This window comes from Aspergillus brunneoviolaceus (genome assembly GCF_003184695.1).
Source record: "Aspergillus brunneoviolaceus CBS 621.78 unplaced genomic scaffold BO95scaffold_18, whole genome shotgun sequence".
Lineage (NCBI taxonomy): Eukaryota > Fungi > Ascomycota > Eurotiomycetes > Eurotiales > Aspergillaceae > Aspergillus > Aspergillus brunneoviolaceus.
Genome location: NW_020290748.1, coordinates 99,860 through 123,264, shown reverse-complemented (window position 1 = coordinate 123,264; position 23,405 = coordinate 99,860). Strand labels below are relative to the sequence as shown.

Here is a 23,405-nt window from a genome sequence, read left to right as displayed (position 1 = left end):
CGTAATCGGGGAAATGCGAGAGGGGGAAACGACGGGCGGTGGAACGAACGATGAGGAGAGGTCGAAAGTGACGACAAGCCGAAAGTGGATGCGGCGGTTTCCAATGGAGAAGACAGAGTCTTGGCACTCGGTCCAAACACGTCGCCCGTTCGTGCTCCAGTCAGCTCGACGTACTACTAACTTACTACGTATCACGATAATTGATGGGTTGAAACTGCATTGGACTTTTTTTCTCCTTGACATCTTCCCCACCTCTTTCTTTTGCGCCAGGAGCTGGCTCTTCTTTCCCTTCCTCTCTCCCATAAACTACCCGTCGCATAATGCGGTGGTGTCTTTCCTTCTTCCTCTTCGGCTTCCTGGCCGTGGTGAATGCGCTCAGTAGTTCCGGCAACCGTCTCTTGGTTGTCTTGGAGGATGCCTCCGAGAAGGGTCTCTATTCCACACTCTGGAGTGATCTGAAGGGTACGCATCTTCTATCCGGTGTGTATGAAGCAATTGATACTGATAATGCCGAATTCAAGCTCGTGGATATGACATCGCCTTCGAGTCTCCCAAGAGTGACCAACTCTCGCTGTTCGAGCTTGGCGAGAGAGCTTACGACCACCTCCTCCTTCTTCCTCCCAAGTCGAAAGGTGAAACACTGGCTTTAGCTATCTACCATAGTTGCAATTGAGCATCCGATTGACCTGCTGCTCTAGGATTCGGACCTTCTCTTAGCCCCAAGAACATTGTCGACTTCCTGAACAAGGACGGAAACGTCCTCCTCGCTCTCTCCGGCAAGTCCACCACTCCTAGCGCCATCAGTTCGCTTCTTCTGGAGCTCGATCTTCACCTGTCGACGGACCGCTCCTCGATTGTCGTCGACCACTTCAACTATGATACCCTCTCCGCCGCCGAGAGGCACGACGTTCTGCTTCTGCAGCGCCCCGGCCAGTTGAGACCCGACACCAAGTCCTACTTCGATGGTGAGGGCGTCCTGGCGCTCCCCAGAGCTGCTCCTCACACTCTCGGCGACAACATTCTTGCTGCGCCTATTCTGCGTGCCCCCGTCACCGCCTACAGCTACAACCCCAAGGAGGAAGTCGCTGCTGTTGAGGACATTTGGGCCACCGGTTCCCAGCTCTCTCTCATCTCGACCCTGCAGACCCGCAGCTCCTCTCGCTTCACCCTGCTGGGCTCCGTGGAGAGTCTCCAGGACAAGTGGTTCACCGCCACCGTCAAGGCACCCGGCAGCGGCGAGGAGACCAAGACGGTCAACCAGGAATTTGCCAAGCAATTGACTGCCTGGACCTTCAAGGAGACTGGAGTGCTCAAGGTCGGAAAGATTGAGCACCATCTCGCCCAGGATGATATCACCGCCGAGGACTTGAACCCCACCATTTACCGGGTCAAGAATGAGACTGTAGGTTATGTTGACTCCGGGCAGACAAGATCCTAGACTAACACAACAACAGGTCTTCAGCATCGAAATCTCCGAGTACAGCTACGACAAGTTCGTGCCCTTCGAAATGCCCGCCGAAGACGCCCTCCAGCTCGAGTTCACCATGCTCTCTCCCTTCCATCGTCTGAAGCTGGAGCCTGCCTACCGCACCGAGAACAGCACCGTCTTCCGCACTCAGTTCACCGTCCCCGACCAGCACGGTATCTTCTCGTTCCGCGTGAACTACAAGCGTCCGTTCCTCACCACCATCGAGGAGAAGCACGAGGTGACGGTGCGTCACTTCGCCCACAACGAATTCCCGCGCAGCTGGAAGATCAGCGGCGGGTGGGTCTGGATCGCTGGACTGTGGTCTGTCATCGGTGGCTTCATGGCTTTCGTGGCCGTGTGGCTCTACTCGGAGCCGGCCTCGGCTCAGGTCAAGAAGAACCAGTGATTGTAATTTATCTAGATGTCCAGTCAATGACAGTTTTCGTACATTATGTCTGTCACAATATTTCCGTTCGCCCACGTGTCCGTTGTACTTTCCTCACGCCTACGAGTATGGTTGTAGAGAATATTCGCAAGAGCTTCTTTCAAAGTATGTACAGTACAATAGTCCCAGAACGTAGTCCTAGATTAATCACATGAGAGGAGGGAAAGCACAGTCCCAGATATTCTTCCAATCAACTCCAAAACCATGCCAGTGCAGATGAAACAGAAACAAAGAGCATAAAAAGATAGAGCAGAGCAGTTGAGTCCCGAGGGGGCTGGGGAATGGTATAACGCAGAAAAAACGTTACGAGTGCCAAGCTGGAGGGTGGTTGTTCTTGATGACAACTAACTTGCCCGCCTCCCCTTGGGTAACACCAATCATTTCTTTTTCCCCCCCGCGATCACAGACCTCTGGTCTTCTCGGGATCCATCTTCACCTCATCTCCACTGATCTCCTTGACCGACTCGAACGCCGGCTTGCCCGCATACAATTGCTGGGACTTGTTGGAGCTTCCGCCCTCGAGTTCCGTCGATACCGAGATGGGCTGGTTCCCGCGGAATCGTTTGCGCATGTCGATCAAGCCGCGTCTGTTTTTGCGCGGCGGAAGGGGGATTGGGTGTTAGCTTGTGTAGGCCAAATCTAGGAAAATTGGGCGGGTGGAATCGATCCTCGGTGGGTTGGGAGTTTACTCACTTGCACTCGCTGAAGCCCTTCCGCAGCTGCTGGCATCGCATCGGAAGCTGGTCGACGTGAGGGTCACTGAGACACTCCCGCGGGCTGTGTCGCTGGACCATGATGCAGTCGGATTCTTGGAGGCATTGCGCCAGTGCGTTCCCTGTTTCCGCGAGAGGAAGGTCGGTTAGCAGAGTGGGTGACAATGGTATGAGGGCTATCTCGAGGTTGTCCTCTGTCTCCGACCACGAATGCTGGATCGCGCGCAAGTCGCTACCAACTGCCGCCGCGAGAGGAATTGAGGGGAACAGACTGAGGAGAGAATGACTCACTGATATCCTGACAGGAAGCCGGCATCGTGGATTGGATTTGCCCGACTGCTCGAACAAGAAGGTATTCAGTCACGGCAACCAAAGAACGGGCAGCAACCTGATGATCATCTGCGGCCGGCAAACTCGACGGCTCGGAGTGCCCTCGTCTCCCCCGGATTAGGTAAGCATCACATGAAGAAGCGGCCGCCTGCCACCCCCTCCAGCATGACGTCTGGGAAGATGAACGGACCCTGTGATTGAAACTCCCCTTTTTTAGAAGGCGGGTTGTATCCTTGCCTTGCTGCCTTCACTCAACGATGAGACTCTTGATTCGACGCGCTATGAGCTACGATAATCCTCCAACTCATTGAGCCTCTCTTTCTATCTTCTGTTCATTTGCCCTATAGTGCGGTGAAACTTGGGCTGCAATCATGGCGCGTGTACCGGTTATTGGGAGGCTGTTCTGGTTTGAGTATTTGGCGCTGTTTGGGTCGCTGATCTTGGTGTTGCTGGAATGGGTCATACATATTATCACTTTTTGTCTGCGTAAGTACACCCGGATTGATGTTGTTTTGCCAAGGGTCGGGCACTGACTGGATACAGCTGAACCTGTCATTCGGTTCTGCTACGATCGTTCGAAGACAATCTTCAACCTCCTGATACCTCCCGGGGAGGAGCTCGATGAGCGTGAGAATGAAGAGAAGGTCGCTGCGGCCGTGGCGCAGGCGTCCGATTTCACGGACATTTGCGCTTTGTTCGGATACCAGGCGGAGGAGCACATCGTTCAGACTGGAGACGGCTACTTGCTCGGCCTCCACCGCCTCTCCTCTCGCAAGGGCGAGGAAGGGAAACGGATCAACCAGGGTGAAGGAAGCATCAAGAAGAAGGTTGTCTACCTTCACCATGGGCTGATGATGTGCAGTGAGGTTTGGGTCTGCCTGTCCGAGGAACAGCGATGCCTGCCTTTTCAACTGGTAGAGCGCGGCTACGATGTGTGGCTTGGGAATAATCGCGGCAACAAGTACTCCAAGAAGTCCATCAAGCACTCTCCGTTGACGAACGAGTTCTGGGACTTCTCCATCGACCAATTCTCCTTTCATGATATCCCCGACAGCATCCGATACATTCTTGACGTGACGGAGCAGCCCTCCTTGTCATATGTTGGTTTCTCGCAAGGCACGGCGCAGGCCTTCGCGACTCTCTCCATCCATCCGCTCCTGAACCAGAAGATTGATGTCTTCGTGGCTCTCGCGCCCGCGATGGCCCCAACAGGCCTGCCGAACCACGTAGTAGACTCGTTGATGAAGGCCTCGCCTAACTTCCTGTTCCTCCTGTTCGGCAGACGCAGCATCCTCAGCTCCACTACTATGTGGCAGACCATTCTTTACCCCCCGATTTTCGTTTGGATCATTGACACGTCACTCCGCGGCCTCTTCAACTGGAGATGCAAGAATATCAGTCGCTGGCAGAAGCTCGCGGGGTACCTGCACCTGTTCTCTTTTACAAGCACCAAGTCGGTGGTGCACTGGTTCCAGATCATCCGACACCGGAATTTCCAGTTCTACGACGATGAGATCCACGCTCCGCTGAGTATTGTGGCCAGCGAGCGTTTCTACAAGCCGGCCAAGTACCCGACCAAGAACATCAAAACCCCTATCGTCCTGCTGTACGGCGGAAGTGACAGCCTGGTCGACATCAACGTCATGCTATCCGAGCTACCCAGCGGGACCGTGGCCAAGGAGATCCCGGAGTACGAGCATCTGGACTTCCTATGGGCCCATGATGTGAACCGACGAGTGTTCAGCCATGTGTTTGACGCACTGGACAAGTACAGCCGCAAGGGGAAGGAACAAGTCAATGGCGTCAAGGAGGTGGCAGGATCCGACTACTAAGGTTTTGTGATATGCCTGTTCTGTTGCAGCTTTGACTCGATCAGGCAGGGTCACATTTAGACGGGAGAGAGGGGTGCGCATGTATGTACATATAACCTAGAATACAGGCTTGACAGCTCGATAGGATTTGCTCCCCGGCTTAGAATTCACTATAAGCGAGGACGTCTCCATCAGAAGCCGTGACCCCTGAAAACGCTAATACATAACCCTCTTTGCAGCGGCTTGCATCCAATTGGCTGTGGATGCAGAGCATTGAAGATACATACATGGTATAGATGCATAGTACTTTCGCGAACTCGGCTTGACGGGCTGTTGTTTTCCCTTCTGCTAGGGCGTGGATGGCGTGTTCGTGCATGTAGCCTGATACAGTGGTTTCACTAAGAGTGTATTCGGCCGACACCTTCTCTTCGGTGTGTGCACGGAGTAGACGCCGCAAAGATTGTTCGCGGCAAACAAAGTACCTAGTACGTACATCCGATGCATTTCACTTCTGGCATGACAAGCAGCCCAGCGCAGCCTTGGCGAGTGTACACCTGGCAATACACACACACACACACACACACACACATATACAAGTACCGAAGTAGAAGTAGATGTCCACCGCCCGACACTGAGCGCCCACGTCACGTCACGTCACGTCAACATCTGGCCGAAGCGATGCGATGCGATGCGATGCAAGAATGCAACTCATGTCACCTCCCCTCTTCAATAACTCACCGAGGGCAGAGACGCATTGAAACAATCACGATCCCGATGACGAGGCGGGAGCTTCATCAAGCTACGAGCCTCTTTCCCAGTACAGGTCATAGCTGTACACACATTACTCCGTACATAGCATACGAATTAAGTAAAACCTACGGAGTACCTTACCTTACCTCACCTCATGAGTTACTTGTCGGTGTGATACATCGAATCTCGACTCGGATACATCCACCCGCCACACCCCCCCCCCCGGTACTTCGAATGGCATGGCGGTTCTCTCTGTCTCTTCCTTCCCCGCGCTGCACGTTAGGCAGTGACAATAGTACTGTACAGCCCAATAGGTGCTTAAGTCGTAAACCACACCGCGCAGGCAGAAAGTCAGTCAGTACCTAGTTACCTACCTACCTATCATCTAGCACCTGCTGGATGTGGTGGGCTCTCAATTAATACGGAGGACTATTGTAGGTGCCCAGTGCGGTGCTGTGCGTACTGTGGCTGCGGCTTGACTCTTTTGGGGGCGAGGGGGGACATCGAACCAGTGAGGTGAAAGTACCCTGCAGGATGAAGAGAACTTGAAGGATTTGATCCGTCCCTGACAGTTTCAGTACTTTCCGGAATTGCTGGTCGCTTGGGTTCGGTGGCTTGGGGGTTGGGGGTTCGGTGCTGTTGGTTCTTTGGTGGAGTGGAGTGTAACTTACTTCCGGTTCTGTCTTGTTTATCTGGGGGTGGGTTGGAGGAGGAGGTAGAGGTTTGGTGGATTTTTTGGGGCGTGGGGAGTGGAAGTGGAGGTGGAAGTGGAAGTGGAAGGGAAGGGAAGGGAGAATGGAGACCGGAGGCAATAGAGGGAGGGATGTGAATGTTAGATTTGATAGATGGGAATGATCGAGGATGAGGGATGCATGCAGTCTTGGTTGGTGATGATGACGTTGAAACGAGGGGTTAGCATAGATGGGCCGTATCGGGAAAGAGGCAAATAGATCCATGATACAAGGTAATGGATGGAGGTGCCCAGGGTTGATGATTGTCGATGATTGATTGATCATGAAGGTGGTGGTCTGGGGGACTTTTGTACCCTCAGTACTGGTACTTTTCTATTGAGTGTATTGTTGTACTGTACCTTGCCATCCGGGGGATTATATTGTCCAACAACCACCCCGTCTGGGTGTCTGTCTATCTGAATTGCCAATTTTCAAGAGTTAGCAGGTACATACAGCCGCTATAAGGTGATCCTGGCGCAAGAGAAAGCTCAGGTAAGTGATTGTGATTGTTGAATGCTCAATTGCTTGTTGTCTATTCATCCTCGTCAATGGCTAGTTACCCTGTCTTTCCTCCCCTCCTCCTCTCCAGTCTCCCCTCCAACAATGCAGACGTCCTTCGAGCCCGAAGAATGATCTTCCAGAAGTCGGACACATGCATAGGAGCAGGACAGGACGGCTGATTCAATTATTCTCTGGCTAAACCATGTTGGTTTCCCCCCTTTCTCGGAGGAAGAGTACGGTAGCTACTAGTTACTCGATGTACTGTCCCCTCCACCCTCGGAATTACACAAGAGACGATCTGACCTCAGACTCGCGCTCTCTCTTCCACACCCTCTCTCACACCCTCTTGTTCCTTGTTATGCCGGATTGAGTTTGGGGGAATGCATTCCGGACGGGATGGGGAGAAGCTTCAAGCAATGCTAGTCTAATCATTGATTGTTTAAGGTTTTTTCCTGGACCACAACAAGATCGCTTGCCATCCTCACCGCCGCCGAAACGAACAAACGAACTTCCGGGGGCTCTTCTTCAGCGGGTGTGCCCATCAAAGACATCGAAAAGAAAACACAAGAACTTAAGTATAGGATATAGGAGAGGGTCAGAGAACAATCGAAGGTCAGAAAGGTGCGTGAATTCAGTCCGTGTATGTGCGCATGTGTGCTCCGACATTGATCAATCGGTCTGTTATCGCAATCCCATGCATTTCTTCCTCTTCCTCTTCCTCTCCTCCTCCCCACACAAAGCCGAACCACAATCCAACCCACTTTCTCGGTGGACTGGGCTTGGCTGGCTGCCTCTGTCTCTGCCTCTGCCTCTTGTCTGGCTCTTGCTCACTTCTTGGACGCTTCTTGTTGCTCTACGGAGTACTCTGCTCACGCTTGTTGTTAGTTTTAATTATTTTCTAGTTAGTCTCCGGCACCAGTGGTAGTGGTAGTGGTAGTGGTGGTGGTGGTGGTGGTGGTCAGAAACACGAAATTCCCCTCCCTCTCTCTCTTGTCTTCTTCTTCTCCTCCTCCTCCTCCTTCCAAACCAAACCCACCTTCCCACCCACTTCCAAAAACTCGCCGCCTCGACATCTCGAACCACCATCGTTCTCCTTTATTCCGACCCTCCTCTCACCACCCCCCAACTCAACTTCCCTCCTTCCCACACCTTGCTTCACCAGACTTCTCTTGTGTCCAGCTTGTCCGACGCTTTCCGCCTGCCAGCTCCCGCGGAATTGATTGGGAATCGATTGGCATTAAGACCGATGTAACGGACCGCGTGTGGATGTTGCCCTTGCTCTCCCAGCACTCCTCCCGACTCTCCCGCCTCCAACCCTCCGAAAGGGAATCAATTCATTCTTCACCTCCGATCATTCCCTTCCCCCTCCCATCCATCCTTTGATTGATTGGTGCGGATTGATACAGACAAATATCGACAAAGCCTGTTTTGCCCTCCCCCTCCCTCCTCCTCCTCCTCCTCAGGGCTACTCCTCCCTCCTCCCTCGGCCAACCTTTTCTCAATTGTCGCATTCGGCCGCGTTCCCGTCTCGACCGCAGATTCGGCCCCCTCCCAGGTCAGACAACACAATCGACATCGATACTTTTGTCGGAGCCTGACTCGCCTTTCACACCTTCATACCCAGCCCCAAACATCACTATAATCGCGAAGCTATAGCCAATCGTCTCAATGCGGCCACAGTAAGTCCCCCGACTTGCGCATCATGCTCGGACACATCTACTCGGCGGAGGTTGCTGATCGCTCGCTTTCCGACTACAGACGGGAGTATCATATCGTCGTTCTAGGCGCTGGTAGGCACATACTCTCCTCCTGGGATCGGGAAAGATTCACCACTGACGACGGGCGATTCTCGTCGGCGCAATAGGAGGTGTGGGCAAGAGCTGTCTTACGGGTATGTCTGGACGAGGGCACTACTCCGTCTGACTTGTATTCGTGCTAACGCCAGGCAGCTCAATTCGTGCAAAATGTGTGGATTGAGAGCTACGACCCGACAATCGAGGACTCCTACCGAAAACAGATCGAGGTAGACGTAAGTGACACCACTTCCCCCCGAGACATGTCCAGCCACTTACCCGCAGCAGGGCCGACAATGTATTCTGGAAATGTATGTTTCCTCCCACAGTCTGAAATTCGGGTTCCTAGACGCTGGGCCAATCCATGATGGATCAAGGGAACTGACTTGAGTGACATGTGCAGACTGGACACTGCAGGAACAGAACAGTTCAGTAAGTGAATGGTCCCTCGATGGTGCTTCCTCTCATCTAACCAATCTACAGCGGCCATGAGGTAAACATTGCGCCCACCCTCCAGCATCACAGGTCCCTATGATCACGCAATCGCGCAATCGCAAGATGATCACCAGCATTCCCTTTCATCCGATCTCGCAACTGACAGCGCACTCTGCAGAGAGCTATATATGAAGCAAGGACAGGGGTTTCTGCTCGTATTTTCCATCACGAGCATGTCGTCCTTGAACGAACTATCCGAGTTACGAGAGCAGATTATCCGCATCAAGGAGGATGAGAAAGTGCCTATTGTCATTGTGGGCAACAAATCCGACCTTGAGGAAGACCGCGCGGTGCCACGCGCCCGCGCGTTTGCTCTCTCCCAGAGCTGGGGCAACGCCCCCTACTACGAAACCTCGGCTCGTCGACGAGCCAACGTCAACGAGGTCTTCATTGACCTCTGCCGGCAGATCATCCGAAAGGACCTGCAAGGCAACTCGAAGAGCGAAGACTCCTCCCGCAAACGGGAGAACCCCAATCGGGGTGAGAAAAAGAAGGATAAGAAGCGGCGGAAGGGCCCTTGCGTGATCTTATAATCGATTTATATCGGGACGAAGTGAAGCAACAAACTTTCAAAATGCAAGCGAGCAAATCATTTGCTTGTCCGCATGATCTATTTTCCATTTCTTGGCTTTCTCTCTCTTTTTTGGCTGCACATACCCCTTTCCGTCTACAATCCTTGTTTAATGTTGAATTTCAGACCCCATGTTTCATCATACGCTGTCAATGTGTTCCCACGATAGATATATGTGATTTATAGCCCAATCGTTTTTTTTTTGTTGCGATGGAAAAGGGAAAGTGTATATTTGGTCTACTGATCTAGTTGCCATCCTACCGCATGGTATCATTGTCTGGTGTATGGTTATAAACACAGTTTTGTTTGAAACAGAAAAAAGTTGGATGATAGATTGCATATGTCGCGAGAATCGAAAGACGCGGAAATCAACAGCAGCCCTGCTGTGAGCCATTGATCTTTGTTTCCGGCAGGTGTTGTTTGCGATGTGCCCGATGTGGTAGCTCTATATGCCGGCATAGATAGACGAGCCAGATACTTACATCGCCCTGGGGACAGAAGCCTTCGCTGTTCTCCAACCACTACGTCGGTTCGGCCGGTCAATGTCGTGGGTTGGTATCGCCGATGGCTGTGGACGGTACCCAGCTGGTAACGAAGTGATCTCGTCCCAGAGAAGCATCCTCAGCTGAACTAGACGGGAATTATACTCGCTACTATTCCGGGTAGAAGCAACCTGAAGTCTAGACTCCTATAATCCCTCAATGGTGAACCTCCACCCCCCAGCCCCAACGAGTGCTATACGTCGCATGCATTCCCGCCGGTACCTCGGAAGCATAACAGAACCACAGTCGAGTCAAATCAAGTCAAGTCACCCATTGCGACTTGGGTAACTTAAACAAACCCCTATGTCATCCAGACAAACCCCACTCACTCACTTAACTCACTCACCCACGCCAGCAGAAGCAGAAAGGGAAATGCAGTGCTAACTAAGTGTTCAAGGAAAAAACGAAAGGCAAAAGAGGAACGAAAATCACGTAACTGGAACGACAACAACAACATAGGTCATGCCCGGGATCGAACCGGGATTACGGGAATCAAAATCCCGGGTGCTAACCATTACACTACACAACCGGCGGTGATGTCATCGCCGCGGGTATTTGACGCTGTCAAAAGGGATCCGGGCCGGGCTATGGCTGACTAGGTAGGTGTTGCACTGTATCGAATCGCAAGGGGGTTGGTTGGTTGCAGTTATGAACCTTGATCTATCACACGGGTGGTTACTTGGAGGATATACGATACCTCCCCGTTGGGGAGGGGAGACTGGTTCATACCCGGGGGGGGGGGGGGGGATAACCAAGCAAAAGCGGTACTACACCGAAGAGGAAAAGGGATAGGGCCAGAGGTTTGAACTTCAAGGCTAGTGAATTTTATTCGTCGATGTTGATGTTTAGTTAAGATGTGTGTGTTGTATGTAACTATGGGACTACATCCGGAACACCCCAAACCGCGTCCGCACATCGGCATCGACCTTGCCCCCGACGGCGGCCGCCAGCCCCAACCCCAGGAACTGGCGGGTCTGCGCGGGCGGGATCACCCCGTCGTCCCAGAGGCGCGCCGACGAGAACACCGCCTCGGATTCGCGGTCGATGCGGGCCTTTAGGTCCGGGTCGGCGGTGCGGCCCACGGCCTCCATCACCGCGGACAGTTGCTCGGAGCCCATGACCCCGATCTTGGCGTTGGGCCACATGAACAGGAATCTTGGGGAGTAGGCGCGGCCGCTGGGGGATTGTCAATCAGTCTTAGTTTCAGGTTACCACAAAGGGGGAAAGGGGGTACTCACCACATGCCATAGTTCCCGGCGCCGGCACTGGAGCCAAACACCACGGTGAACTTGGGCACATCGGCACACGCGACGGCCGTCACCAGTTTGGCGCCGTTCTTCGCGATCCCGCCTTTCTCGGCGTCGGCGCCGACCATGAAGCCCGAGATGTTCTGCAGGAAGACCAGGGGGATGCCGCGCTGGGCGCAGAGCTCGATGAAGTGCGCCCCCTTCAGGGAGGACTCGGAGAAGAGGATGCCGTTGTTGGCGACGATGCCCACCTGGTGGCCGTAGATGCGCGCAAAGCCCGTCACGAGCGTGGTGCCGTAGTCGCGCTTGAACTCGGCGAACTCGCTGCCGTCGACGATGCGGGCGATGACCTCGTGGGCGGGGATCTGGCGGCGGAGGTTGGTGCCCACGATGCCGTTGAGCTCGCTGGGGTCGTAGAGGGGTTCTTTGATGGGTGCTGTTGTCGCTGCTGCTGCTGTGTTGGATAGACTGCCTGGCGTAGAGGGTAGGTTCGTTTGCGGATAGTTCAGGTTGGAGACGGACCGTCGCGCCAGAATGATGGCGTGGGCGTCGTCGACGGCGAGGTAGTCCGTGACCCCTGAGATCGTGCTGTGGAGGTGCCCGCCGCCCAGATCCTCGGCGGAGACGACCTCGCCCGTCGCGGCCTTGACCAGCGGCGGGCCGGCCAGGAAGATAGTGCCCTGATTCTCGACGATGATCGTCTCGTCGCTCATGGCGGGCACGTAGGCGCCGCCGGCCGTGCAGGGGCCCATGACCACGGCGATCTGCGGGATCCCCAGCGAGCTCATCCGGGCCTGGTTGAAGAAAATGCGGCCGAAGTGGTCGCGGTCCGGGAAGACGTCCGCCTGGTGCGGCAGGTTGGCACCGCCCGAGTCGACCAGGTAGATGCACGGCAGTTTGTTCTCCTGCGCGATGGCCTGCGCACGGAGATGCTTCTTCACGGTAATAGGATAGTAGGTGCCGCCCTTGACCGTGCTGTCGTTGGCGACAATCATGCAGTTCACCCCCTCCACCGTTCCGATGCCCGTGATGATTCCCCCGGCGGGCACATCCTCTCCATAGACCTCGTGGCCGGCGAGCGGCGAGAGCTCGAGGAACGACGTGCCCGGGTCAATGAGGGCGCTGACCCGGTCCCGAGGAAGCATCTTGCCTCTGGCTAGGTGTTTGTCCTTGGCCTTTTGGGGACCGCCTTGCGAGATTGTGCCGTGGAGACTGGCCATCCGATCAAGGAGTTCTTGCATCTGTTGGGCGTTTTCCTGGAATTCGGACGATGTAGTATCGACGGCGGTGGGGAGAACGGATATGGCAGATGCATGATGGGGGTGTGTGTAGTTGGCAATTGATCTTGAGAGTATGCGAGGGGAGGTTATGGTTGTAGATGGACGCAGTGCAAGTCGTCGATATGGAAGGGCGACAGTGTTGGGTCTCAGGCTCCGCAGAAGCGGAGACGGAGCGCGCATTGCGGGGAGAGAGTGGGCAAAAGCTGGGGAAGACGAAGGGTGCGGATACCGGGGATCAAGGAACGCCAACTGGTAGACGACTACTAGACCGCACTATTGCATGATTCTGTGCAAGAACCTGTGCAAGAACCTGTGCAAGAACCAGATGGTGAATAGCAGATACTGTATGCTCTTTATTTCTGTGGAATGGAGAAGCCGAAGGAGAAGGGAAGGAGAAAAGAGGAGTCGGCGAAAGGGAGGGGAGGAGAGGAGGAGCAGGTGACATGCGGAGAAGCATAGCGCTGTTTGCCGTGTTTAGCCGCCGTGACATCGACACTGTTGTTGCAGCTAGTGCTACCGACGCTCTCCCCTCTCTATCCTCCCTTGAGGGTATAAATCATCAAGCCTGTTACCTCTCAACGTGGATCTATTCCATAAATAACCACCGAGACACAATTGATCTTACCATGGCTGCCCTTCCCCGATTCCCCAGTCTTCTCCGGACTTCCTCCCGGACTCTAATCAGACGAATCCACCATCCCCTCATCCAGCCCCCCGCACTACGCACCCTAGCAACCAAGCACCCGAAGGACTTCGTTCCTCCAACGGAAGACGACTTGCTCGAGCTACGAGAACGAGTCCAAGAGTTCACCCGTAAATAAGCCCGGTACCATAGCTGGAGGACAAGGCACACCTTTACTAACCATCAATCGCGGAATCAAGGGCGCGAGATTCCCGAGGAGCTGGCCGCGCGGACCGACGCCCAGAATGAGTTCCCGGCGGAGATGTGGAAGAAGTTTGGCGATGCTGGGTATGGCCGTCGTCTCTAACTTATGCATCGTCCATTGCAGAAGCGTCCTTGCTGACTCGCTCCATCTACGAACCAGATTCTTGGGCATCACCGCGAACGAGGAGTATGGCGGTCTCGGGATGGGCTACCAGGCCCACTGCATAGTCATGGAGGAGATCAGTCGTGCCTCTGGTATGCACAACTTTCCCTTTGTCTCTCCATCTGGCTGGGCGGGAAACGCAGTGATTCACTGACCCATGGATGTACGAGCAGGAAGCATCGCTCTCTCATACGCCGCCCATTCCCAACTCTGCGTCAACCAACTCTCCCTGAACGGGAACGCCGACCAGAAAGAACGATTCCTCCCCGGGCTTCTCTCGGGAGATAAAGTCGGTGCGCTAGCCATGTCGGAGCACTCGGCCGGGTCCGATGTCGTGAGTATGAAGACAACGGCGAAGGCCGTAGACGGGGGCTGGGTGTTGAACGGAACGAAGATGTGGATTACGAACGTGAGAGACCTTCGCTCGGACTGGCTTGGTTGCTCTAAGTACATGCTGACCGCACGCGCAGGGCCCAGATGCAGACTACGTGGTGGTCTATGCCAAAACGGAGCCGGAGAAGGGGTCCAAGGGTATCACCGCATTTGTGGTCGAGAAGGAGTTTCAGGGGTTCTCCTGCGCCCGGAAGCTTGACAAGCTGGGCATGCGTGGCTCGAACACTGGAGAGCTTGTCTTTGAAGATGTCTTCGTCCCGAAGGAGAATGTTCTCGGCGAGGTGAATCGCGGCGTGAAGGTGTTGATGGAGGGGCTGGATCTGGAGCGCCTGGTGCTCAGTGCGGGTCCTCTGGGGTATGTTTTCTCTGTCTGGCGTTGACTTGACTGGCTGTGGAGGGGGACGAGAAGACTGAGTATGTCCCGGAGCTAACGAATTTACAGAATCATGCAGGCTGCGCTGGATCTCGTGCTGCCCTATACGCACGTCCGCAAACAGTTTGGGACGCCGATCGCTCACAATCAGCTGATCCAAGGCAAGCTCGCCGACATGCACACCAAACTGGCGGCATCGCGGGCCTACACCTACGCGACTGCCCGGCAGATCGATAACTCGGCCGGTTCTCCGTCCGGAGCCATCATCCGCACCCAGGACTGCGCCGGGGCGATCCTCTATGCTGCGGAGCGAGCGACAGAATGCGCGCTCGATGCCATCCAGCTCATGGGAGGCAACGGATACATCAACGAGATTCCGGCGGGGAGGCTGCTACGAGATGCGAAGTTGTACGAGATCGGGGCGGGAACGAGCGAGATTCGGCGGATGGTGATAGGACGGGCATTCAACAAGGAGTACGCATAGAACCAGAGATTAATTAGTATGTCGGGTTCAACAAATCTGTATAAACTGCACAAATATCAAGAAAGTCATAACATCATAACGCTCATTCGCGATGGATTGCGTTCCGTTATTTATTCCTCGCTGATCTGCGCACAGGGGCCGACGGTGCAGCAGCAGGTACGGGGACGGGGGCATCTTTACTGCTGTTAGCCGTTCCGGCTTTCGTGGAGGATGCGACCCTCTTGGCCCGGGTCTTTGCTGCAGTTTCCGGGATATCGTCGACCGCATCATCGGCCTTGCGCTTCCTGGACCGGGGCGCTGTCGGTTTCGCGACCGACTCATCGAGCGAGGACCCATCCGCCGCCTCCTCATTTACTACCACCCCGTTGGTGGCGGCGGCAGCTTCAGCTTTAGGACCCCCTCCTTCGAAAGAACCCCCATCCCCAACCTCACCACCGTCGATGACCAAGCCCGCCGCGACAAACCCCTCCCCATTAACCACACCACCCTTACCCACACCTTTCCCTATATCATCCCCAACCTCCTCCATCGTAGTAGCAACAACACCATCCACCTCCCGACTCTCCGCATCCCCCCTCCCCTCCGCCCCCGCACTACTACCCCGCAAACACAACCCCTGCTGCTGCTGCTGCTGAATCGGCGCAGGCTTCCTCCCAGCCCCGGTCCCCGCCACCACGCCCACGGCAGCGGTCATCCTAGGATTGGCACTCCGAAACACCTCGCGCCAATTCTTCAGCAGCGCCACCTTCTCCCCCTCGCCGGGTTCATGCAACGCGACCACCGATTGTTGTTCCTTCTCCTGGTGCGGGGATTTCCAGACCACACTCTGGAACGCGCCGAGATCGAAAAACGGGGTTCTTTGGGCAGCCGATTTTGGTGCACGTGGGTGTTTGGTCACAGCAGCAGCGCGGGGAGGGTGGCTGTGCTGCTTGTCATGATGGCCGCCGTCGCCGTCGCCGGCAGGTAACAGGCCCAAGGCGCGGGCGCGGCGCACGGCGGTCGGATCCTCGTCGTAGTAGTCATCCGACAGATCGTCCCAGTCGGAGAAGTAGTCTTCGACTTCGAGGGCGGGGTGGTCGTAGAAGATGGCGTCGTTGGTGGAGGTTGCTGCTAAGTCGTCCTTTTTTTTTGTGGCAGGTGTTGTCAGTGAGGGGGACGGAATTGAGAGTGTGTTAAAGGGAGGTTGATTGGGGTGTAAGATGCGATTCTGGGTCAATGTCTCAGGCAAGTAGGTGGGTTTGACAGTACGTACAGCAATGGTGGGATCGGGTTCCTCCACCCAGAAGATATCCTCGTCGTATTCGTCGTAATAGTCTTCGTCGTCGGACATTGTCTCGGACCCCTTAGTCTTTTGGGTATGTGTTTTAAAGGTATAGGTGTCGTGTGTAGGTTGGAAGTGAGGGATGATGTTGTGTAATCGGAGGTATTTTTCTTTGCAGCCGCAAAGGTGTCAGTGGTGGTGAGTTGAAAGTGAGGGTGATAGAAGAAGGAAAAGTTGCGCGTCAGATTTTCAGTACTTGGTGTTCGTTGGTTTCTTCTGGTGTTGTGTATATACTGATCAGGTAAAAAAAAAATGAATGAGATAAACAGAGATATGAACCAAAGAGAAAGAGCGCGCGCAGAGACAACAAAGGAGGCTAGCGACCGAAGTGTCGATCGCGAATGGAGAGAGAGGGAGAGGGAAGGCAGGCAGGCAGGCAGACAGACACTGACGACTGACGACTGACTCTGATGCAATGGCTGCTGACCCGGTTTCGTTTCTTTCAGTCTTCGAAAAAAACCCGGCCGGTGGAGTCCACGGTCACGTGCAGCGGCTTCCCCGCAGCCGTCGCTTTGCGTCGGCCCAAGGGGGTCTCCGCTCCAACAAGCTGGGGGGAGAGGTTGCATCTACAAGAACCGGGGTTGCTGCTCGCCGGTTGCTCAACTTACCGATGTGATTGATTCGAGATCCGGAGTCTTGTTCTTACATTACAGCAAGAATATGCGACTATCTGCGAGCATCCTGGAGCTTTGTTGACTGATCCCCTGCGAACCTCTATTCTGGTCATTCGTGATGACCCTCTCAGCGCTTCTCCGGACTACATCCCGCCTAGGGCCGACGGCGGTTCGTAGAGCCAGAAGAGCAGCTTCCACCCTCTCCGCCGATGCGGCTACAACCCAGAAGTCCTTGGATTCGATCCTGATCGCGAATCGAGGAGAGATTGCACTGTGTGTGCTTTTCCGTTGCTGATCTAAGCTTTGCAGTGACTGACCTGACCACCAAATAGACGAGTCGGACGCACGGCCGCCCAGCATGGTATCCGGGTGACGACGCTCTACACAGATCCGGACAGCAAAGCTCAACATGCCTTGAGCTCGCCGTTCGCCTATAATCTCGGGTCGGTTTCGGCTTACCTGGACGGGGACCGAATTATCGAGATCGCGAAGAGGGAGGGCTGTCAAGGGATACACCCGGGATATGGTTTTGTGAGTGACTGCCTGGTACTGGGCCATATGCACCTGAAAGCTCATAGCATCTAGTTGAGTGAGAACTCTGCTTTTGCAAGGAAATGCACAGAAGCTGGGCTGGTCTTCATTGGTCCGCCATGGAAAGCGATCGAGGATATGGGTGATAAGAGGTAGGCTGACTGATGCACTTCCACCTTACTACAGAACTGACTCTAAGCAGCCAGTCCAAAAACATCATGACCGCTGCGGGTGTCCCGTGCGTGCCCGGCTACCATGGTGAAAACCAAGACGCCGACTTCCTCGAGGCAGAGGCCGACAGAATCAAGTACCCCGTTCTGATCAAAGCAGTCAAAGGCGGAGGCGGCAAGGGCATGCGCATCGCACACTCCAAAGCCGATTTCCAGGCCCAGCTCCAGTCCGCCAAGTCGGAGGCCATGAGCTCCTTCGGGGATGATCACGTTCTCGTGGAGAAGTACATCACCACACCGCGTCACATCGAAGTTCAAGTCTTCGCCGACAAGCATGGAAACTGCGTGGCCCTGGGAGAGCGCGACTGCAGCATCCAGCGGCGACACCAGAAGATCCTGGAAGAGTCCCCTGCTCCCCATCTCCCAGATGCGACCAGGAAAGACATCTGGGCGAAGGCTAGATCAGCCGCACTGGCGGTGGGCTATGAGGGCGCGGGCACGGTCGAGTTCATCTTTGACAACGACAGCGGCGAGTTCTTCTTCATGGAGATGAACACCAGACTGCAGGTCGAACACCCTGTCACGGAGATGGTGACCGGCCAGGACCTGGTGCATTGGCAGATCAAGGTCGCCGAAGGCGCTCCATTGCCATTGACCCAGGACGAGGTGGAGGCTTACATGGCTACCAGCGGGCACGCGATCGAAGCTCGCATCTACGCCGAGAACCCCGATCAGGGCTTCATCCCAGACTCTGGCACCCTCCTGCACGTCCGCACGCCCGCCGCGACCGAGGATGTCCGCATCGACGCAGGCTTTGTCGCAGGCGACGAAGTATCCGCCCACTACGACCCGATGATCGCCAAGCTCATCGTGCGAGGCGCCACGCGAGAGGAAGCCATTCGCAAACTCGCCGCCGCGCTGGAAGAGTACGAGATCGCGGGGCCGATCACCAACATCGAATTCTTGAAGACCATCTGCCGCAGCTCTGATTTTATCTCTGGGGACGTGGAGACTGGATACATCGATAAGCACCGCGCGGAATTGTTTCCGGCGAAGACCATTGATCCTGAGGTGCTGGCCCAGGTGGCACTGGCCTGTCTGCAACGGGATGCCAGCCTTGCGTCTCGCGTGCAGGCTAGCTTCGAGGGCTCAGGGATTGGCTTTAGCCCCGGCTACCAGGCGCATCAGGTATCCTTTGCAGACCTGACACCCGGCGCTAAGGATGACTCGCGACACGAGGTCCGCATCCAGCAAACCGGCGACAATACATACAACGTCACCGTACAAGGCGTGGTGTTCGAACAGGTCGTCAGCCACGACAACTCGAACTCCAACATCATCACCTCCTTCTTCCCCCACACCCGCCTCGACACCACAGTCATCCGCGACGCGGACACAATCATTGCCTTCCAGAAGGGCACGCAATACCGCCTGACCATCCCACCGGCCAAATGGATGGAGAAAGCATTGGGCATGAAGGACGTCAAGAACAGCGTTCTCGCACCGATGCCATGCAAAGTGCTGCGCGTGGAGGTGGCCGCCGGCGACACGGTCGAAAAGGATCAGCCGCTTGTGGTGATCGAGAGCATGAAGATGGAGACGGTCATCCGCAGCCCACATAAGGGTGTCATTGCCAAAGTGGTCCATCAGAAAGGAGTAAGTCAGAGCTTTGCTATCTATATCCCTGCCCGATTATTGTTTCGTCTTGCCATCTCGCCTGCTCTGGGCGATCTTCCAGGGGTTTGGACAGGATGAGATTCTCGCACCTTCTAGCCGGATTGTTCTAGGTTTTCCAGACTGGAATTGTCTGGGGCTTGTCCTCGTCCATTTCTCTACGTTCGTGGGGTTGTGTGACCGTGCTCTCCGGATGACTACACCGTCGCCGGAGCTCGATTCCCCACTCGCAACCTTTTTCATTGTTTTGTTTCGCTTTGCCAGGGAAAACAGCTGCAGTCAGATGACTAACAGGTACCTTGCAGGATCAATGCAAAAGCGGGACGCCGCTGGTCGAGTTCGCAGAGGAGAGCGGCGGTGAGTGAAGCAGAGAAACATGGATCTCGAGCGACAGTTTTGCGCTTAGAAAATGTAGACATGACCCAGGTCAACCGGTGAGGGTCCGTATATGTGCCAACTGAGCGGTCTCGCGGGCAATTTCTGTCGTGTATTCGGTGTTGATTTTGGAGCGTCATTCAACTTATAAATGCAATCCCTTGTTCTTGGTAAGCTCAACTTGAAGCACCAGCTCTCCGTAATTTGGGGGTGTTGCAGCATAAGGCGACGTTGGTGTGAGCGGAGGATGGATGGAGCCTAAACTGATTCCTGAAACTTCGATGTAGACCGCTTGCTATGAATTAGGAGCAGGAGCCGCTGGTATACTGCTACCTCGGATGGAGATAACCCATTCGTAGAGGGGGAACTGACAGATCATCCGGTATTATGCTAACTGTCAATCTCTCACTGACAACCCGTAAACGCGAAGAGCGACACCGCCGCTACGGAGTCCTGCACCGAGCATTGAGTTGCAACCCGCGTCCCGCGGCATAAATCATACATACGGCCTCCCCTTAAAGCAGGCGCCGGGAGCAGCGCCGCAGTTGTCGCTGTCATACCGACCAAGAGAGAGGAGAGCGTTGAGTAACTCAATGGCCAGGTATCGGAGGATTTCCCTCCCCTTCGAAACTGTTTTGAATGGGATATGGGATCCATACGCTTGGGGCTCGCCGCTCGTGGCTTGTGCCCAACCGACCGACCCCCATTCCGATCCCCACACCCCGATCAGCGCGGGATGCCCACCCAGGAAATTAGAGGGTCCCGCCATTTACTGTGTAAGACCCCCTCCTCCTCCATCCTCAGTTTTACAAGTACTTGGTGCAAAGGAGGGATGGGGGTTGATAAAAGTACGGAACTCGTGGACAGGTTGCGACGACAGCTGCCAGCTGCAGTACAGTGTGTATAGTAGATTCATGGGCTCGTTGGGGGGAGGTAGGTGGCGCTCCGCAGGTATCCGCGGGGTTGGGGGTTTACATCAATCTGGCAACTCCGCTGTTGGCGTAGCCTACTTGACGTTTGCAACCTGGGGTAGTAGTCTAAGAAATGAGATGACGGTGGCGGTCGTATCTACCGGGTCCACTGGGTCGAGGCTATGTGTAAATTGACAAGGATCGAGAAGGGGCTGGGCGTGGCTGGAAGACGTTGTTGGGGCGGATATAAATATAGATAAGATAGAGATAGCCCGGTCTGTGAGACCCTGGCTGGGTCATGTGGCCAGGTGAAGGAAGAATGAACCGCTGAAGGGGGGAAGGGGGAAGCTGAGGAACCGAGCTTGGTCTGGATTTCTGAGCAGTCGTCGCTTGGCGCGTTTTATTTCATCGACAAGATAGATCGGAGACATTGGCGATGATTGGATGCCCCCGGCAGTCGGTTGATGTCGATGATATGAGTTTCTTCCAAGTTGTCTGTCACCGCTCCAACAACAGCTCTCAAGCATCCGTCATGGCTCTGTCACAAGTCAGACACGAAGAAGGACTAGGTTTCTTCCCGCGGATTCCATACTTCTGACTAGTCGAAGCCGACAGGGGATCGTCCAGAAGGCCGGTCTGAGGCCACTCTGTGGTCAAGTCACGCGGAGGCGAAGAGCACAATCCTGGTCCGATCGCTGCATGGCGGTTGAGGCCTGGCCCAGCGATGCCTCATCACCGCCTGACATCACCTGCGATTGGGAGTTGTGAGAAAAAAAGCAATATTCCAGAAGACTTGTAGCGGCGAGAGGGTGGTAAACGGGGGGTTGTGGAGGGAAAACAACCCAACCAGTCGGCTGGGTCACACCGCAACAGCCGCAATAACAACAACAACCGCCGCGGCGGAGTATACGTATACTCATTCCCCGGCTCCTCAGCTTTATCTATCGACTCCCTTTGGAATAACTTAATGGAGGGCTGCTTTCTTCTTTGGGGCAATGCCGGTTCCTTTTTCAGCCCAGCCCTTGAATCCGTTTTTGACATTTTGAATTGTCATTCGCTCCGACCCTGACCTGACCTCTCCTGGTTTTGCCTTCGATGGATTCATTGCCCCCATGTTTGTTTGCCTTTTAGGCCCTGCATCTCCTCTCTCTTGATCAGACCCTTTCTTTCTCCCTCCACTGTGCTCATCATCTCCCTACTTGTAAGTGTCCCTAGATACTTATACTAATACACGCCAATTCCTCTGTCGTCCTACCATTTGACCTACTCATCCCCCAACAACCTTCACTAACCGCATCGATATAGCGTCTCATCACTCCCCTCACAATGTTCAGACCCGCAGTCGTCCGGCAAGCCGCAAAGGCACTCAGCCAATCCACGCGCCCAACCCCAACCACCGCATTCCTCCGCCCCCTCACCTCCACAGCTCCGCCCCGAAAGGACGCCCGCAAGAGCACGCAAGACCCCCTCCTGGCGGCCACCACCACGGCCCCGGGGGGCGCGCTGGAGGCGGAAGGCCAGTACGCGCGGACGGACGAGAAGGTCAAGATCGAATACCCGGACGACGAACACATGCCCCGCTCGCCGGTCGTGCAGGGCCGCGGCGGGATGCACTTCAAGCGAACGCTGGCCCACTTCTCACTGGAGAACAAGGTGACGCTGGTGACGGGGGGTGCGCGCGGGCTGGGGCTGGTCATGGCGCAGGCGATTGTCGCGTCGGGGTCGGATCTCGCCATTGTCGATCTGAACAGTAGGTCTTGTCCCCGGTTGATTTGGGCTGGGTTGGGTGGCAGCCATCGATCAGGGACTGACGGAGTCAACCACAGAGCAGGAGGCCGAAGAACAAGCGAAGAAGCTGGTGGAACAGTTCCAGAAAGAGAATCCAGGATTGGAGGCGGACCAGTACGTCACGATTGCTCCCCGACCTTGGACGCGGTGGTCTCACGCTGATTGACAACCCCGCAGAATGCCCAACGTGACGGCGCACTACTCGGACGTCTCGGACCCGGAGTCCGTGAGCAGCGCCATCGCCGAGGTGATCGCGCAGCACGGTCAGATCGACCACCTGGTGACCTCGGCGGGGTTCACGGAGAACTTCGACGCGATCTCGTACCCGCACGACCGCATGCAAAAGCTGTGGGGCGTCAACGTCGACGGCACCTACCTGTTCGCGACGGGGGTCGCCAAGCACCTGATGGAGCGGCAGGTCGCGGGGAGCATGGTGCTGATCGGCAGCATGTCCGGGGCGATCGTGAACGTGCCCCAGCCCCAGGCGCCCTACAACGCCGCCAAGGCCGCCGTCCGCCACCTCGCCGCCTCCCTCGCCGTCGAATGGGCCGGCCACGACATCCGCGTCAACTGCATCAGCCCGGGGTATATGCTGACAGCCCTGTAAGCTTCCCGCAACCCCCAGTAACTTGAGCTTCAAGCCTGCTAAAACCCCCCCCCCCTCCAAACAAGCACGCGCAAGATCCTCGACGAGAACCCCGACCTCCGCGACAAGTGGATCTCCTTGATCCCCGTCGGCAAGATGGGCACCCCCGAGGACCTGATGGGCGCCGTCACTTTCCTCCTCAGTGACGCTTCCCGGTACATCACCGGCGCCGATCTGCGGGTCGACGGGGGCTACACCTTGACCTAGCTTCAACCCCTTACACCCGATCATTAATGTTGATATGTACCGGTACAATGCCAATCAAAACTGATGTACTTACTTGCATGGGAGATCAAAGCGGCGTGATTTAGCTGTTAGCGTATCTCCCTTCGCCTAATGATATCGTTTCCCGAACCCTCTTCTTGTCTTGTTTGGCTCAGGGGATTGTATGCTTCTCTT

At 55.3% G+C, this 23,405-nt stretch overlaps 10 protein-coding genes and 1 non-coding gene across 11 annotated transcripts; 7 read left to right on the top strand and 4 right to left on the bottom strand.

Moving 5' to 3' along the window:
* The first annotated feature begins 166 nt into the window (after window positions 1-166).
* On the top strand, window positions 167-1,913 carry BO95DRAFT_440886 (dolichyl-diphosphooligosaccharide-protein glycotransferase). The gene is made up of 4 exons (XM_025586061.1): window positions 167-462; window positions 522-632; window positions 699-1,402; window positions 1,455-1,913. Exons 1-4 carry the CDS (start codon window positions 321-323, stop codon window positions 1,872-1,874), a joined length of 1,377 nt encoding a protein of 458 aa, XP_025444367.1. The 5' UTR covers window positions 167-320; the 3' UTR covers window positions 1,875-1,913.
* Window positions 1,914-1,989: 76 nt separating this feature from the next.
* BO95DRAFT_440885 (PET191 family protein) lies at window positions 1,990-3,020 on the bottom strand. Its single transcript, XM_025586060.1, has 3 exons — window positions 2,918-3,020; window positions 2,607-2,748; window positions 1,990-2,500 (listed from the first exon to the last, which is right to left on the bottom strand). The coding sequence occupies exons 1-3, from the start codon at window positions 2,940-2,942 to the stop codon at window positions 2,314-2,316; spliced, it is 354 nt and encodes a 117-aa protein (XP_025444366.1). The 5' UTR covers window positions 2,943-3,020; the 3' UTR covers window positions 1,990-2,313.
* Window positions 3,021-3,327: 307 nt separating this feature from the next.
* BO95DRAFT_491515 (sterol esterase) lies at window positions 3,328-4,858 on the top strand (the record flags this gene model as incomplete). Its single annotated transcript, XM_025590648.1, has 2 exons — window positions 3,328-3,442; window positions 3,500-4,858. 2 exons carry the CDS (start codon window positions 3,328-3,330, stop codon window positions 4,786-4,788), a joined length of 1,404 nt encoding a protein of 467 aa, XP_025444365.1. The 3' UTR covers window positions 4,789-4,858.
* A 3,176-nt stretch (window positions 4,859-8,034) lies between these two features.
* BO95DRAFT_70781 (putative RAS small monomeric GTPase (Rsr1)) lies at window positions 8,035-9,659 on the top strand. Its single transcript, XM_025592154.1, has 8 exons — window positions 8,035-8,428; window positions 8,508-8,539; window positions 8,614-8,640; window positions 8,699-8,778; window positions 8,831-8,853; window positions 8,946-8,974; window positions 9,026-9,035; window positions 9,156-9,659. The coding sequence occupies exons 1-8, from the start codon at window positions 8,418-8,420 to the stop codon at window positions 9,568-9,570; spliced, it is 627 nt and encodes a 208-aa protein (XP_025444364.1). The 5' UTR covers window positions 8,035-8,417; the 3' UTR covers window positions 9,571-9,659.
* Window positions 9,660-10,607: 948 nt separating this feature from the next.
* On the bottom strand, window positions 10,608-10,679 carry BO95DRAFT_t90. The gene has a single exon. It is a non-coding gene; the product is annotated as a tRNA-Gln (tRNA).
* Window positions 10,680-11,031: 352 nt separating this feature from the next.
* Window positions 11,032-13,042, bottom strand: BO95DRAFT_409356 (putative 3-methylcrotonyl-CoA carboxylase, beta subunit (MccB); the record flags this gene model as incomplete). Its single annotated transcript, XM_025584136.1, has 2 exons — window positions 11,389-13,042; window positions 11,032-11,326 (listed from the first exon to the last, which is right to left on the bottom strand). Exons 1-2 carry the CDS (start codon window positions 12,855-12,857, stop codon window positions 11,032-11,034), a joined length of 1,764 nt encoding a protein of 587 aa, XP_025444363.1. The 5' UTR covers window positions 12,858-13,042.
* A 168-nt stretch (window positions 13,043-13,210) lies between these two features.
* On the top strand, window positions 13,211-15,026 carry BO95DRAFT_440877 (isovaleryl-CoA dehydrogenase). Its single transcript, XM_025586059.1, has 6 exons — window positions 13,211-13,490; window positions 13,560-13,647; window positions 13,724-13,818; window positions 13,900-14,135; window positions 14,197-14,474; window positions 14,562-15,026. Exons 1-6 carry the CDS (start codon window positions 13,304-13,306, stop codon window positions 14,974-14,976), a joined length of 1,299 nt encoding a protein of 432 aa, XP_025444362.1. The 5' UTR covers window positions 13,211-13,303; the 3' UTR covers window positions 14,977-15,026.
* Window positions 15,027-15,082: 56 nt separating this feature from the next.
* Window positions 15,083-16,306, bottom strand: BO95DRAFT_461592 (uncharacterized protein; the record flags this gene model as incomplete). The annotated part of the gene is made up of 2 exons (XM_025588831.1): window positions 15,083-16,096; window positions 16,229-16,306. The coding sequence occupies 2 exons, from the start codon at window positions 16,304-16,306 to the stop codon at window positions 15,083-15,085; spliced, it is 1,092 nt and encodes a 363-aa protein (XP_025444361.1).
* Window positions 16,307-16,880: 574 nt separating this feature from the next.
* BO95DRAFT_409351 (putative 3-methylcrotonyl-CoA carboxylase subunit alpha) lies at window positions 16,881-19,835 on the top strand. The gene is made up of 5 exons (XM_025584135.1): window positions 16,881-17,184; window positions 17,244-17,442; window positions 17,497-17,594; window positions 17,645-19,268; window positions 19,592-19,835. Exons 1-5 carry the CDS (start codon window positions 17,030-17,032, stop codon window positions 19,649-19,651), a joined length of 2,136 nt encoding a protein of 711 aa, XP_025444360.1. The 5' UTR covers window positions 16,881-17,029; the 3' UTR covers window positions 19,652-19,835.
* Window positions 19,836-20,027: 192 nt separating this feature from the next.
* Window positions 20,028-21,008, top strand: BO95DRAFT_70625 (uncharacterized protein). Its single transcript, XM_025592153.1, has one exon. The coding sequence runs from the start codon at window positions 20,255-20,257 to the stop codon at window positions 20,765-20,767; it is 513 nt and encodes a 170-aa protein (XP_025444359.1). The 5' UTR covers window positions 20,028-20,254; the 3' UTR covers window positions 20,768-21,008.
* A 696-nt stretch (window positions 21,009-21,704) lies between these two features.
* BO95DRAFT_70505 (putative D-arabinitol dehydrogenase ArbD) lies at window positions 21,705-23,276 on the top strand. Its single transcript, XM_025592152.1, has 5 exons — window positions 21,705-21,773; window positions 21,878-22,322; window positions 22,399-22,474; window positions 22,538-22,963; window positions 23,033-23,276. The coding sequence occupies exons 2-5, from the start codon at window positions 21,899-21,901 to the stop codon at window positions 23,211-23,213; spliced, it is 1,107 nt and encodes a 368-aa protein (XP_025444358.1). The 5' UTR covers window positions 21,705-21,773; window positions 21,878-21,898; the 3' UTR covers window positions 23,214-23,276.
* The last annotated feature ends 129 nt before the right edge of the window (window positions 23,277-23,405 follow it).